The sequence below is a fragment of the Ochlerotatus camptorhynchus genome, unplaced genomic scaffold (genome assembly GCF_037179485.1).
Source record: "Ochlerotatus camptorhynchus isolate MF236.1 unplaced genomic scaffold, CSIRO-AGI_Acam_v1.1 ptg000265l, whole genome shotgun sequence".
NCBI classification, from domain to species: domain Eukaryota; kingdom Metazoa; phylum Arthropoda; class Insecta; order Diptera; family Culicidae; genus Ochlerotatus; species Ochlerotatus camptorhynchus.
In genome coordinates, this window is record NW_027040755.1 from 760,343 (window position 1) to 775,152 (window position 14,810).

Here is a 14,810-nt window from a genome sequence, read left to right on the forward strand (position 1 = left end):
TTTAAATTTGTTAACTTGTGTGCTGAAATTTAATTTCTAGTATTCATAAAGTTATCATATCGTGTTTCGCCTGTGTTGAGGCGTCCAGGTCGGTATTCCAGTATTGGAAATTCTAAATACAAGACAAGATTAACAATGACAGATGTATTCAAACCGACTCGAGCAGGTGGCAGAAGAGAGCGAGAGAACAAACTACAAGCAACTAATTTTGGTGAGATTGTTTCAAATTTGTTAATTTGTAGTCAACCAACTTCTGCTTAAACTAAATACGCGCCAGGATTAAAGGTGTACACTTTTAATATTGGAAGTGTGAATGCACTCCAAGTATCCATTTGCTATGAAGATATCTCATGCGGGGCTTATTGTATGTGAAGACGACTTTATATTGTATAGTGTATGAGCAGTCATTCTTGAAATAGGTCGTTGGATTTACAATAGAGCTGTCACCTTCCCGCTCCAGGGCTAAAAATGTTTACACCTAACAACTGCATTAACAAATAGGTGCAGACAGGTTTCTTCCATAAATGCACTGGCGGCCAGTGGGAGATGGATTGCAAAAACACATACACACATTTGCTGACAATATTCATTTGCTTTCCTAATAACAATAATTATAAGAAAGAGCTTAACGACGCGTTCGGGGTATCATCCAAACCTTTCGTGGGATAGTTCTACCACCCACAAACCGACATGAATGACCATAGCAAAAACAATAAAATTTCTGACCAAAGCACACCACTGACATCTGGCTCCGTGTTCGCGGGAAATATTTAGCTAAGCCATGAACCCGCATACAAAGTTTATGAATTGGTTCGTGTATGATCTATTCTGGACAAATTATTTTTATCTAGATCAAAAAATCCTATGGTTTTGACAGTTCAGATCACTGCACATTTGAATCGGCCGTTTACGATTTTCGGGCATAAGTTAGAATTAAGTGTCATGTCGGTTTGTCGGTGGTTCTACCATCCTGGATGCCGTTCGTTTATGGTATTTGTTTACTAAGGTTAATATCTGTTGTTCCTGATCATGTATATATCCTCGATCGAACCATTGATTCCATTGAACTCGGTGGAATCAGAAGAGTTAGGAAATGTAAATAAATCGAAGGGAAACGGTCCCAAATAAGTTGTAGATGCTTTAATGTGTACTTTTAGTAACAAGTTTTTTCATTCTTCTCTCAGGGGGGCGTCTACCTAGTAAACTTCCTAAACGTGTACGGTCCGGGCCTGGCGATCCTATTTGTCGTGTTCGTCGAAGCAGCTGGTGTGTTCTGGTTCTACGGCGTGGACAACTTCTCTGCCGACATTGAGCAGATGTTGGGAAAAAAGCCGTCGCTCTTCTGGCGCATCTGTTGGAAATACATCAGTCCAACGTTTCTGTTCGTAAGTTACTGGGAGTTAACGTTGTAAAATGAATAAGAATGATTGCATGGTTGTTATTTTTTCAGTGCATCTTGATATTCTCGCTTTTGGGTTACGAAGCCATGCTGGAGGGAGAGTACAAATATCCCGAATGGAGCATAGCGGCCGGTTGGGTTCTGACGCTGTCGTCGGTGCTGTGTATTCCGCTGTACGTTATCTACAAGTTCATGATTAGTGACGGTGGGTGTAGAAGTGTAAGTATTTCATTCATCTAATTGGACGCGGGAACAATCATTGATTGCTGACGAAAATTTTGTTTATAGCGCCTGCGGCAGACATTCAAACCCGAACCGCTGATACCGACGGCTGTGCCCGGACAGATCTACTCCGGCACTGCCGTCTGACATGATTGCTCGAGCGATCGCGACGTAGACCGTCGTCAACCGAGTTACTGTTGCTGCAGCGGTGGCTACTGCTGCTATCATTGCTTTAATCGTATCGATTCACCAACGAACTGTAGCTGTTCCCCAAACTACAACAACTACTACAATACCGCTAATCTCTGCATTGGTACTAGCGAGCATAATCATAGCATACGTCGTTCACCTAGTGGTACTGATAATGATAACTATGAAGATAAGCTTAGAGTTGGTCAAATGTTACATGTCGATGGTGCAAGCTACTGCAAGAAGCCTAGTGATATTGATAGTACTTACTATTCTAGCTACAACTACGGTGGTAATGGTAACTATAATGGATTGTATTCAGAGTTCAGGACGAAAAAGCTATCGTTTCCTCTGGCCACGGAGTGGCTCGTTTGATTCTATTTGCCAAAGATCTTATCTGTTTGTTCAAGGACTTCCTATTTTCTAGAATCCAATGCCAACTATGTCTCGTCGTTATAAGTTTTGATCAGAATTTATCGATATAAGTTGTACCAAACTGCCACAAACAGCCATATGTGGCAGACTGGTCGGACTATTCCTCAGATTCAATACCTCGCTCGCCCTAAGTTCATAATTATACGCATTTGTTACGCTGACAAAAGGAGAGAATCTGTTAGATGATGCAACGAGTTGATATTTATTGCTAGGATTTATTGTCTAGGAACCATGTTATCTGTTTGGGATTAGGAAAGCCATCTGGGTTTTTGTTGACAGAAGATGATGGGGCCATTACTGATCCAATTGATTGTTTAGTCGATTAAGCTTTTATAGAGTTAAGCTAGAGAGTATTCTATATTTAGCCAAACAGGTAGTCTAGCCTAGCTGAGTCATTAGTGTTTGTAAGATGTGCTTTAGAAAAAATAAATAAATCAATCAAATGATTGTAGTCGTTAGGAAACCTGTACAACGCATTCGGTAAGTTTTGTTTACTGAACCTGAGAATTGTCAAAGGAAGAATCTGAGCGATGGAGTTGAACCGGTACCTGTGAAATTTGACTCTGCCAGGAAGTGTTAAAATTGCAAGCAGCCATTTGAAGTTTGAACACTGAATTGCGTGATGATCGGAATCCGATTCTTCTGTAATGATTTTTGTTATTAGGAATTTTCAGACAATAAAAGACTTTGATTTTATTAGCTACCTTTACACACGTTGTTTTAATTTTGTCTATCCGAATATGTACTACAATGTTTTGCTATTGCATACCTATTTGTAGATTAAGTCACGAATGACCCAAGAGCGTTAAAGTGACTATAATAATAATAATAATAATAATAATATTTGTAGATCGCTGAGCCTCTCAGAAGCTCTCCAAGCTTCTTTGATTCTTATTTTAAAGAAGATTGGCATCCTTAATTTTAGGGACGATCAGCGTATTTTAGAGAATTTGAGTGCAATTTTGAAAAGTGCATGAAACTTTATAGTAGTATAGGGATAGCCTCAGGGAACCTCAGAGAAGCATACGAGAGCTTCATAAACACTATTAGTGGAGATTTCCCCGTAACGTGGGTAGATCACCTGTTCGTGGTACGTTATGGGATGTAAGATCTACCACATCGAACTTTGGCCCTAAGCTCTTCCTGTTGACGGTTATGAACCTTGGAAATACGAAAAGGTTCGGTCCAGGGTTTCGATGTTTGGTAAAATATCAGTATCATCGCTTCTTTTTCTCACTGAGCAGACCTATTTTGAAGAGATCTCAGAATTTTCCAAACATACGGATCATCAGAATCGAATGAGACCTATTTTGATTGCTTCTCATCAGTCTTTGGAGAGGTCCCAGAACTCTTCAAATGATACGGAACATCTCAATTGAAATAGGATCCTCATGAAAACTATTTTAATTGATGAGAGGGCACGTCTTTGGGAAAGTCTCAGGACGCTTCGAATGACGCAGAACGCTTCGAAATAGGAAATTTTTTCTTCTAGAGATTCAAAAAATAAATTAAGAAGAAAAGCCTTAGAGCAGTTGGAGAACGTCATAAATGGAGACTTATAGACACAGCAACTGTGTAAGATGAAGATGATCTAAGTTAGGCAGACAGATGAAGGTTGAACAGAAAATATTTACTTTTGTTAAACATTGGCTGGGATGCATAAGACAAACATCTATCGGTTTTTTAAACGACTATACATACTCAAAAGACCCTCAAGAAATTATATCCAGTATTTTCTTGAGTATTGTACACTATGCCAGGGGGTAGGGGGATATAACTGAGCATCATTTTAATCCTTCATGTTGATGGAATATCGAAGCAACCTGTTATTTTTTTCATTGAATCAGAATATGACTCTGTACCAAAACGTCAAATCCCATCATAGGACCTATGTGGGTTGCCTTATGAAATCTATGAATCTATGAATAAAATAATTAATTCAAATCCAATAATTGAAAAGGCCTCAACTCCATTTTGGAAATAAACCTTGCAAGGCCATTTTCTCGCAACCCGAAACACATTCGCAAACCGAAAACACAAGAGGAGAAACTGTTCATTTTGTTGGTTTGCGTTGGCGGACTTCGGTTTGCGACAAAATAGCCTTACAAGGTTTGTTTATAAAATGAAGGTGGGGTCTTTTCAATTGTTGGTCTTGAATTTTCGTTTCGTGTACCAGAATATAAATCATATTCACCCCTCGGAATGACACTAGACCATTAGTAAATTTAAGGTAGTGTTCTAGGAGGCTTTGATTTTCAACAAAATATAAATTGTGACGTCTGTTTATCTTTTTGAGAATTCTGATCTACGATTTGAAGTATCCTAATCAAACGATTCAAGTATACTACTTTACAATGTCAGGTATTTATGACTGGATTTCTGATAACATTTCAAGAATTATAAAGCGTATTACTTTAACGAATCAGCTTGGCTCGAAGAACCATTTGATGGAAAAGTGGACGGACGGGGTAAGTCATAGTGATGTGATCTTTCCGCTTCAATTTGGGTTATCTATAATCCAATGGGGGAACTGCGGCCACATCGCTCAAGACAGACTCTAGCAGTATTACAAGCAGACGATCTTACATTAGTACACAAACTAAATTGTATGTAGTGTACGTTCAATTGTTTCGATCCTTTCGATCGTCTCACATTACGGTAGGTTGTGATAGTTCTGTTGATGTTCAGCTGGACAACGGTAAGTGATATTCAATGACGTTCAGATGGCGGTCACTACAAATTCAAACAGATGCTTAAGAAAAGGATAGGTAAGTCAATACTATTTATTCTTTATCCCACTCTATGTTTGCAAGCTCCTTGTGCAATCTATTGGTAAAGAGACTACCCTAAACTTTATCTTATCTTTATTTATTGGTCCTATTCGGTAGTTTCTTCAGTAATTTTCAAGTTTTTAATAATTTCAACATATAGAACATTACATTCTTAGACCGTTCGCAAACTACCCGATAGTTCTAAAATTTGAAACTGTCGAAAATGAAACTGCAACACGATCAGATCAGCGCAACGCACATTTTTGAACGGTGTTTGGTATTCATCCCTACATCCCATATGGGTGCGTGTGTAAACTTTGTTTGCTTCGGTGATTCGTAATCCAGTATCAGGTAACGAGTTCCAACCACGAGAGGAGTTCCCAGGCAATTCTGCTGTCGAAACATATAAAGAAAATATAATTATTTATGGAGATCGCTGATGACCTGATGGTCTTTGAAACAATTTCTGAGCAATCTGGTATCGTGGTATCTGAGAGACGTGATTTAAATTGTTAGGCATTTGAAGATCTTAATAATTATAATAAATCAACCAGAAGACATGAGAAGATCCTGAGAAAGTTTTGGTATCATGAGAGAATACCTAAGAGAAGTGATTTGAATTGTTGGAGGGTTTGAGATCTTCATCAGAATAGTACCTGATCAATCTGGAACCTTGGAAAAGAATCCAGAAGACTTTATAGACATCTTTAAACACATGGAAAATTTCTGATTTACCTGGGACTATATTTGAGAGTTGTGATTTAGATTGATGGGTAGATTGATATTTTCAGAATGATACCTGATCAACGTGAAGTCTTGAAAAAATATCTAAAGGACTTCATGGAGATCTTAGAACACATGAAGATCATTGGAATAATTTCTGAGCAGCCTTGTATCATAAGAGAGAACATCTTCTTAATTTAAAAGACGCAAGCGCTTTCATGAAGTTCTGTGTAGATCCATGGATTTCCATGAAGTTCTATATATACTATGAAATTTTCAGTACTACTATGATGTTATCCGATCCTCTTGAAATACCTCTTACTTCTTTGGTATTATCTGAACTTCAATGAAACTCCCTGAAACTTTTTTTTTAAATGCAAATTCCACAAAGTTTACTGTCCTCTATGAAGATCTCCGATTGTTTTGTGAAGCTCTTCGCATTTTTATGAAATTCTCCGAACTTCTATGAAATATCATTAAACTTCTCAGATTTCCCAAATTTCTATTGAATTCTCTCAATTACTATGAAGTTCTCTGAAACTTTACGAGAAACATCAACAAATACATCCAGGGAAAATTGAAACAGAGGTCCATTCGTGTTTCAAACCCGCTCATAAATAAAATCTGGAGCAAAATAGTGCTCGAATAATAAAACTGCAACTCAGCATTGCTAGGGGTGCGTATCTGTTCTAGATTCAAATTTAAAAAGTCGAGGGGTGCGACACATCTAAATCTCGATTTTAAATGGTCGAAAAATCTCACACTAGCAAATCAATCTACGAAAAATCTTTTTCATCTCTTGCATCTAAACCCATCTACTCGCATCGCTTTCCACCTTTTTGCAGGAAATCTTCAAAATCATAATCAATCGTGTTTCTATCTATTAAGCGCGACTGCATCTCACAACAGCAAAGCAAAAAAAAATCCTGCATCTTAGATAGAGTCGCCCCACTCGGAAAAAGTCCATATAAAATACAAAAGTATTGCGAACAGCCCTATAACAACCGGTTTAAATCGAAAGGTATTGATCCACTTGCCGTTCTTCCCGTTTTCCAGTTGGGATACAGAAATAGAATCCTGAGTGCCTGTGTGAAGGGGCCATATATAAATGACGCAGTGTTTTTGACCAATTTCTGAAGTGCTTCTCTTCGTATTACTTGTCGTATTATTACTTGTATTTCAATAGTTTTATTAGGTATATGCAGGCTACTATGCATATGTAATGGCTGGTCACAACTTTTGCAAACAATAAATGCATCGTTAATCATTAGCCATGGTTCAGGTCTAAGACTGATTCTTCAAGAATGAACCGTCTTCCAATGATGAAAACGTGTTTTTTTTCAAAACAAATGAGTTGTATTTTTTCTACTATCAACAGTCAATGAAGAAGAACAAATTTACAACCTCCGATTGCTAAAATTATGCTTTATTGCTACACTGATACACTGATAAGCTGGATTGAAACACATCCATAATTATTAAACCGAAAACTAGAATCAATTCCTGATCGATTGAAAGTTGTTTCGTCTAAACAGGTCAAGAGTTGACGAAATGGGAGCAATATCTAATTTTTTAGACGGAATTTTACTGCCGTTATACGCATAAGAGTCCCACGGTGCATAAGGATTGCATAGAACATGGGACAGTTATGCGTAAAACGGCAGTTTAAGAGCGCATGGATTAAAATCAGCACGAGTCGTGATGAAACTTTCAACACTGCATGTGGAACTATGGGCACTGCTATTAAATAGATTATTACAGGACCAGACTTTATTAGTAATATAGGTCGCTTCGTGTTCGTGGTTATTCTGCGGTCACTATTTAGCCGCTTTTTCAACTTGTCAGGTTACTAAAATCACTATTTTCTTGATCATCAACCACTAACAGTTAGTGCCATTAGTGTGCATTGGCCCCATAGTCCATTTAACGAAATGACAGGAGCCGATTTGCCTGACACCATTTGATGATATTGAAGTTGCATCTCACAGTTGTTAAGAAACAGCCTCCTGTTCATTCATGAATTGAAATATCAGCTGATGAGAAACGTGTCGTAAAATGCTCTATTAGAAAGTCACTTCATTTGACTTGCATATAGAGTTTTGTTCTTCTTTGAACCCGTTGGAATTGCAATGTTAAGTAAATTTACAGCTTTCCCCCGAAGCACGCGTTGCCCACTGAATTGTACCCACCGCTTTTCAATCATTAGCTCTGATTTTCTGCGAGTGACTATTGTTCATCATGGAGACTACTCACATGCAAAAATGGTTGCCGTTCTTCGGGTGATAGCTGTATTAGGATTGGGCGATCTTGGATCGATCTTTGGAAGATCGATATTTTTCAACCCGATTTACGATTTTTTGGATCGATTCTTTGTCCACGAAAAGATCGAAAAAATCGGTCTCTTCTTTCGATCTTTTCCATCTTAATAAAAAAATTATTGACATTGAAAAAACGATTTACTCTCACCCCAGACTGCGTGGTAAATTTAACGAACATCGTTCCCTACAATGACGTCACTATTTGCGTTTCCGATATTAACGAATACAGCAACATTTGAAGGTTTTTCCTATCTCCCTCCTTCTTTGCTCATTACTTCTTACCGCCACGACAACATTTAATTGAATATTATAAAGGAAAGAATTTCTTGGGGTACCAACGTAAACAAGCGGTAGTCCATTCTATATGTAAGATATGTATATGTATTGATGGTCCGATAGTGAGAATAACAATAACAAACAATTGGCTAAAGCGAAAGTGAGGATAGCAAACTAAGCACTTGAAAATGGGATTACGCAAGTGTGTGAGTTATAAACGTAAAGAAAGATCAATTAAAATAAAAACCATAAGATCGATCTACCAAATATCGATTCTTTGGTACCAATTTAATAAGTGGATCGATTCTAGAGCCAAATATAAGATCGATCCGTCAATATCGATCTTTCTCTGAAGATCGCCCAATCCTAAGCTGTATGTTTGTTTTGATAACTTGTCCACAAGAAAATCTCCTGCGGACTGAATTTTCTATTAAACTTGTTAAAAGACGCACAGTCGCAGCTCTACTTTCTAGATCCTTGTTGAGTACCGACACCAAACCGGCTTCAATCCAGATCCAGAAAGGTTGACTGCGACGGATTTAAGCATTACCAATTACACTTTGGAATCAGAATTTTGAATACTTACCGTCGCAATGCGTTAGCAATGCACTCACCTATTTCTCCTCGGATATCAGAAAAGCTTCCAACATAGATAAAGCTATCCATCCACCGCTAGGTGACTCCACTGCCTGCAAAATAGAAAAAGCTTTGCCTTCAATCCACTTCAACACTTTCAAACATCCGAGTAAAAAAAATCAGACCCGCCAGGCGCCAACACATGAAAACCGGCTCTTGGGCTTATCGTTTGTACACTTGTTTGTTTATCCTATACTAACCAGCATCGTAGGCACCCTCTCTTCACGACGCCTGAGGACGGCGCACTCGTGTTAGTGTTACCACCGTATCTTTCGGAGTCGGTCTCTTCGATGGATGACCATCGCTCTGCGTTCCTCTCCAGCGCCGTTTCAGCAGCAGCAGCAGGCCAGCAGCAGCAACTCTCTCGTTGGTTTTATTCACTACACCCACCGAATGTTGATGTCAGTTGCAATCGGGTTCTCTGCACGGTCGCCAGCGTTCGAGCTTCAGTCCGCCGCCAGTTCAGGACAGTTCACAGTAGAGGAACAGTGCGTCGCGACGGACACGGATCTAGGATCTTTCCTCAACCACCCGCACAAATTGTTCTTCCGCCGAAAAAGCAACAAAACTGATTGTGTGACTGTGGCGGTTGTTATGACGTTTCGAGATTCGTGTTAGAACCGTACCGTCGCCTGCTTGATTTTGGTGGGTTTGGTCATTAACTTGGATTCGCAAGTGATAGGAATTCGAAGACGGATCGAAGAAGAAATTAAACGGTGATTTCCATTCCATTCGAGCAATGGAGTATGTGAATTAAACACACAAAAAAAAAACAAGTGTGTTAATGCAGGAAATGACAGAAAAGTGGCTGCTGTTTAGTAATGACATCACGTAGAGTGTTTTTGCTGTTTCTTTCTTCACCATACGCGCGCAGACATTCGTCTAAAAAACTATGTGTACAAAATCGAATATTGAACTTGAAATGGGGCACCCGAATCGAGGCTCTGAACTGAACGCAGCAGTGTTAGCTGCTATAGATCCCAATCTTCAAAGCTCTGACTTTTTCAGGTTCTTCTTTGTTTACTCAATATTGCTTCTCTTGACTTCTTTCGCCTTTTTTTCTGTCTGGTTGTGTCCAGATTCTTGGCTGACTTTGATTCACTGCCATGGACTTCTTGTGATGATGTTTGGTCAAACTCGCGAGGGCGAGTGTGTGAGTATGGCTGTATCTAAATGCTTCACGCAATTCAAGCTTCTCTTCGCATTTGATATTTTTATTGAAAAGCTACCTGAAGTGGTTGTTAATGACATTATCCGTTATCTTTTCATTTTCCGTACATAATTATCGAATAAAGTTTTGCCGTCGATGATTGCTTGCAATGCAACGGTCGTATTAATTTTGACATTTCTTTTCCCTATTGCTCATTTTTCCTCAAAAGGGTTATTGGACTTATTTCCACACTGCCTGCGAGCTGAGCTGTGTGAATATGTGGGGGTGGAGTTGTCCTTTTGTGCAACGAAAATAAACATTCACACGTAGTAGGCAATGGCTAACGATGATGTAGTGGTGAGAAAAAGACTCGTGCTCCTTTCGGTTTCACTCGTTTTCGTTGGTGTGCGTACATATGAATGATTTGAACGAGGGGAAATTCGGCAGTTCGTATCCAAGTTTGTAGCTACAGAAACACTTTTCTTCAATGAAAAATCTGCCTTGAATTAAGACGCAATCTTGATTTGGATACAGCCAGTGTGTTTAGCATCCGCAATGATGTAGCGTGCGTGTGAAGATAAGAAATGTTGAACCAGTTTTACCCAGTCTCGGAGAGTCTGGTTTCTTCCATCTGTGTGTATGTTTTGAGCGAATAGAGAAAAAAAAAATGTTCTAGGAGAAATTATATTGTTATCGATTTTTCTCCACCAGCAAACAAACTCGAATCCGAAGGTGTTTGCAGTAGTGTGCGTACGCATGAAGAACTAGAACGACTGTGCCAGTTTAGATTGAACTAGTGAATACATAGAACACTACAGAAAAGAAATAGAATAGCAACAACAGAAATATTAAAAATAAAATACCAGCACATATCGACAAGTGTAAAAGAATATCAAATACGAAATTACAGCCGCAGTGGTCGACAAATCATAAAAAAGTTGCGAAAGAAGAGCGTTGTCTGTGCATTCATATCTGTGTGTGACGTGCCCATCAGCCAGCAGAAAAGAGTAGGCGATGCACTTCTTCCCATCATCGTCTGGCCTGCTGTGAATAAATACATACGTGCAACGTGCTAAATGTCAACCGAGTAGGCCGTGACAACAGCGACAAGGGGGAAATCAGCAGTGGACGCAGTTTTACAAGGTAGGTTGGTACAGGAAGCGATTCGAAAGCTGATCTCGCGGACAGTGGGCTTGTGAATGCTAATTAATGGCGAAATGATTTCTTAATTTATGGCAGACGGCACTGACCATATACACTTCTGCACGCTGCCCAATAGGATGTAAACCGCTCGATGGGTTGGAACTGACAAAACTGAAAAATATGACGAGGGGAACTCGCGGAAAACGCATATATCACTGAATTTTGATGACTTTTAGTGTTTTGCCGAAAAGCCAGACGAGCAAGGGGATAGAGACCTCATAAATTATTAATGCTAAACTATCGACTTAAATCATTTCCAACGACTGACTAGTGGTGAGTGGATACACGCTTTGCTTTCTCATCCCCGTCGTATCGGAAGAGGGATATGCTTTTCCCCTGATGGGTCGAGAGATGAAACTTGTTTTATTTACTGGTTTTACCGTATCCAATCAGCCTGAATAGTAGCTAAACCGGAACGGGTCGGACTGATTGTGATACTTTTGCGAAGGAATCTGTATCTAGCGCTAGCCCATAAGTGGGATTACGGACACTTTAGTTTAGCTTCGCTTCTGCATACAAAGTAATGTTGAATCGAACAGACGTTTCACATTTCAAGGATGATTTTTCACAAAGACGTTTCTGCACAAGACAAGACGTATCTGCTTCTGTGAACCAGATAAGAGTTTCGACAAATAAGGTTCTTTAAGGGTATTGAGGTAAATGCATATTCGTAATCTTCATTAAAAATGGAACCCAAACCCAAAATTTCATCAATTTTGGCACACTGGAACTATTTTAAATAAGTACGATTACATTTGCAAAAATCACCTTATTAGCGCCCCTCGGTGTCACTTTGTATGGGAGCGAGCTGTCAGTTTGTCAGTTTAGTGTCAAACAGTGAAGTTATTATTTTGCTTTAAATCTTGATTTAAAAATCGAGATGAAAGTGTGTGGGTTCGAAAAAAATATCAATGTGCTCAGAAAACGAAGCTCGATATATATAAACCGATACTGATATATAAAAACCGATATATTTTTCAAAATTAAAGAACCCGATTGACGTTTGAATATCTATTTACAAACGCAGATACGTCCTTTTTGACAAATCATCTTTGATTGATTTAATCATAGATAATACTGGATTATGAATTTAGCATTTGCATTAGTTTCATGGAGTTGCTAAAATTTTCTAAATAATTCCTTAAAAACTGTTAGCATGATTTTGTTTTAAAATTTTCTCAACAATTTCCTTGGAATCATCCCGGAAAATCCACGAACTGAATCATTTTATCTGTCAAACTTTCATAGCGAATAAAAACAAATTTCGACTAGAATGGGGTACGTTCATCGATGTACTTGGGACCAATAGGGTAGTCCAGTGTGAGTCAATTTAAAATCGCTAGTTTCCACAGGTTGCTAGAGGGTTGCAGTCTTCGGTAAAATTTTAGAACGTAATATTTTATGAAAAGTTGCTGTCTGAGATAAATGTTGTTTTGTAAAATTTGTCTGAAATTCACATTTTTAATATTAAGTTTTATAAATTCGTTCAAATGAATACTTTTATTATTTTTCGCCGATCGATTCTGGGCAATTCAATCTTTTGCAGAACAATACTTTTATTTTTAGGGTTTACAAAAATTAATATCACATAAGATTGAATTAGGGCGTAACAGCTTTTGTAAACAATGATTTCTCTCGATGATTTCTCAGAAGCCATGGCTCTCCTTGGCAAATCGACATCACCATCGAGTAGAGGAAGACTTCTCCTACCCGATGGATATGTTGGTTTGTGTAGGCGTGCCTTGAATTCCGAGAAATCAACGAGAGAAGTCATTGTATACAAAGATTGTTACGCCCTAATTCCAGCTCTATCTAGAAATATCTTATAAAAATAATAAATATAATTTTAGGTATATTTGATACATTTGGATTAGAATCAAACAATATATTTTATTTAAACATTCACATTATTCTATTAAGCAGGGTCAAAATCAAACAAAAAAGTTTAAGCCGGAAAACGATTTTAAGGGAGCTTCCATAAAGGATGCTTCATATCTTCATAATGGTATGCTAATAAATTTGTGTTCTCAGAATCGTTTATGGAAATGATGAGTTCTACAATTTTGTACAACATTTAAATATTGAAAATCGTCATTCAAAAAGTATGAATTTTAAAGTTGCGTACAATTTTTGGACGACCAAGGGGCAAGTCATTCAGCACATTGTGCCGCAATTAGATTCGGTACAGCTTGGGCAGATCCATTGGCATACCTTCGGCCCAATCTCGTAGGCATTTGATGGGAGCACTTCTAATCACTGAAGTTGTTCACAAAATTACGTGCTGTTTGGAAAAATCAAATAAAAAAGTTTAAGCCGGAAAAATTATTTTAAGGGAGCTTCCATAAAGAATGCTTCATATCTCAATGAAAATGATATGCTAGTAAATTTGTGTTCTCAGAATCGTTTTTGGAAATGATGAGTTCTACAATTTTGTAAAACATTTACAAAACAGGGATTCCGTTAAGAGGTTCGACAAATTTAAAAGATTGATTTAAATATCGAAAATCGACATTCAAAAAGTATAAATTTTAGAGTGACGTACAATTTACGGACGACCAAGTGGTAAGTCACACAGCACGTTCTGTCGCAATTAGATACGTTACAGCATGGGCACATCTATCGTCACACCTTCGGCCCAATCTCGTAGGCATTCGATTGGAGCACTTCTGATCACTGAAGTTGTTCACAAAATTACGTACTGTTTGGCTGTATATTCAGGAACATCCCCTTATTAAATATACCAGAGGAACTCAGAATAGGAGTTCACTTTTCGGTTCACTTATAGATTTAAATCCGAAATGCCGCTAGACCGATTTATCCTTGAGATTTCAAACCAAATCCAAGAAGTCAGAAATACCGGGTTGCCGGGATGGGTATTTTACAAACAATCGCAGCTTGCTCTATGACCGGCACAATTGGCACCAGTGTTGGGAAAATATCAAAAAATCAAAAATCAGAACGGCCGAAACTCATTAATGATATTGAGATATCAATATCACGTAACACAAAATCAAAAGTGATTTTCACCACCACAGACAGAAGAAAATGATTTCACCCCTCAACCAATATCACTAACCTCTACTTCTCCTGTTTGGCACGTATTCGCTCTATTTTTTTTTTATATAATGCGTTTATTTTTCCAGGTTCATTTGCTATAGCTTTGCGGAGCCAATATTCATTGATTAGATTACAAAATTACTTAAAACTAACGTTAGTAAAGCGGGGGCCGATTACTCGCGGCTATCTCGAGGTTAGGGGTGACAAATTGTGACAAATAGATGGCAGGGTAGGGATTGTGAACACAAGGTTTGGAGAGCAATGTGCTCTTGATCTCGAACTAAGCGACATATTCGCTCTATCATCTACTTCAAAATATCAATCTCACCACCGATCGGCGTTTCCAATCTTTTTAGAGCCTCTCTGCTACCTATAGAGACTACCAACATTCTGAGGCTCCTAAAGCATTGACGCGAGACTAGCGCCGCAAT

General features: G+C 38.4%; 2 protein-coding genes across 6 annotated transcripts in view; both read left to right on the top strand.

Annotated features, from left to right (window-relative positions):
• The window catches only part of SerT (Serotonin transporter), a 103,296-nt gene extending 100,353 nt beyond the window's left edge, over positions 1–2,943 (top strand). For all 3 annotated transcript variants that reach the window (XM_065226943.1, XM_065226945.1, XM_065226944.1), the window contains 3 exons: positions 1,185–1,385; positions 1,451–1,618; positions 1,688–2,943. In XM_065226943.1, coding sequence (XP_065083015.1) covers positions 1,185–1,385; positions 1,451–1,618; positions 1,688–1,768 — 450 coding nt within the window. In that variant the 3' untranslated portion in view covers positions 1,769–2,943. The remainder of the gene's footprint in view (positions 1–1,184; positions 1,386–1,450; positions 1,619–1,687) is intronic.
• A 6,422-nt stretch (positions 2,944–9,365) lies between these two features.
• The window catches only part of Pgant9 (polypeptide N-acetylgalactosaminyltransferase 9), a 140,740-nt gene continuing 135,295 nt past the window's right edge, over positions 9,366–14,810 (top strand). The window contains exons 1-2 of one of the 3 annotated variants that reach the window (XM_065226959.1): positions 9,366–9,614; positions 10,831–11,262. The gene's annotated coding sequence lies outside the window, so the exon portion shown is untranslated. The remainder of the gene's footprint in view (positions 9,615–10,830; positions 11,263–14,810) is intronic. The other 2 variants (XM_065226956.1, XM_065226958.1) reach the window with 2 other exon arrangements.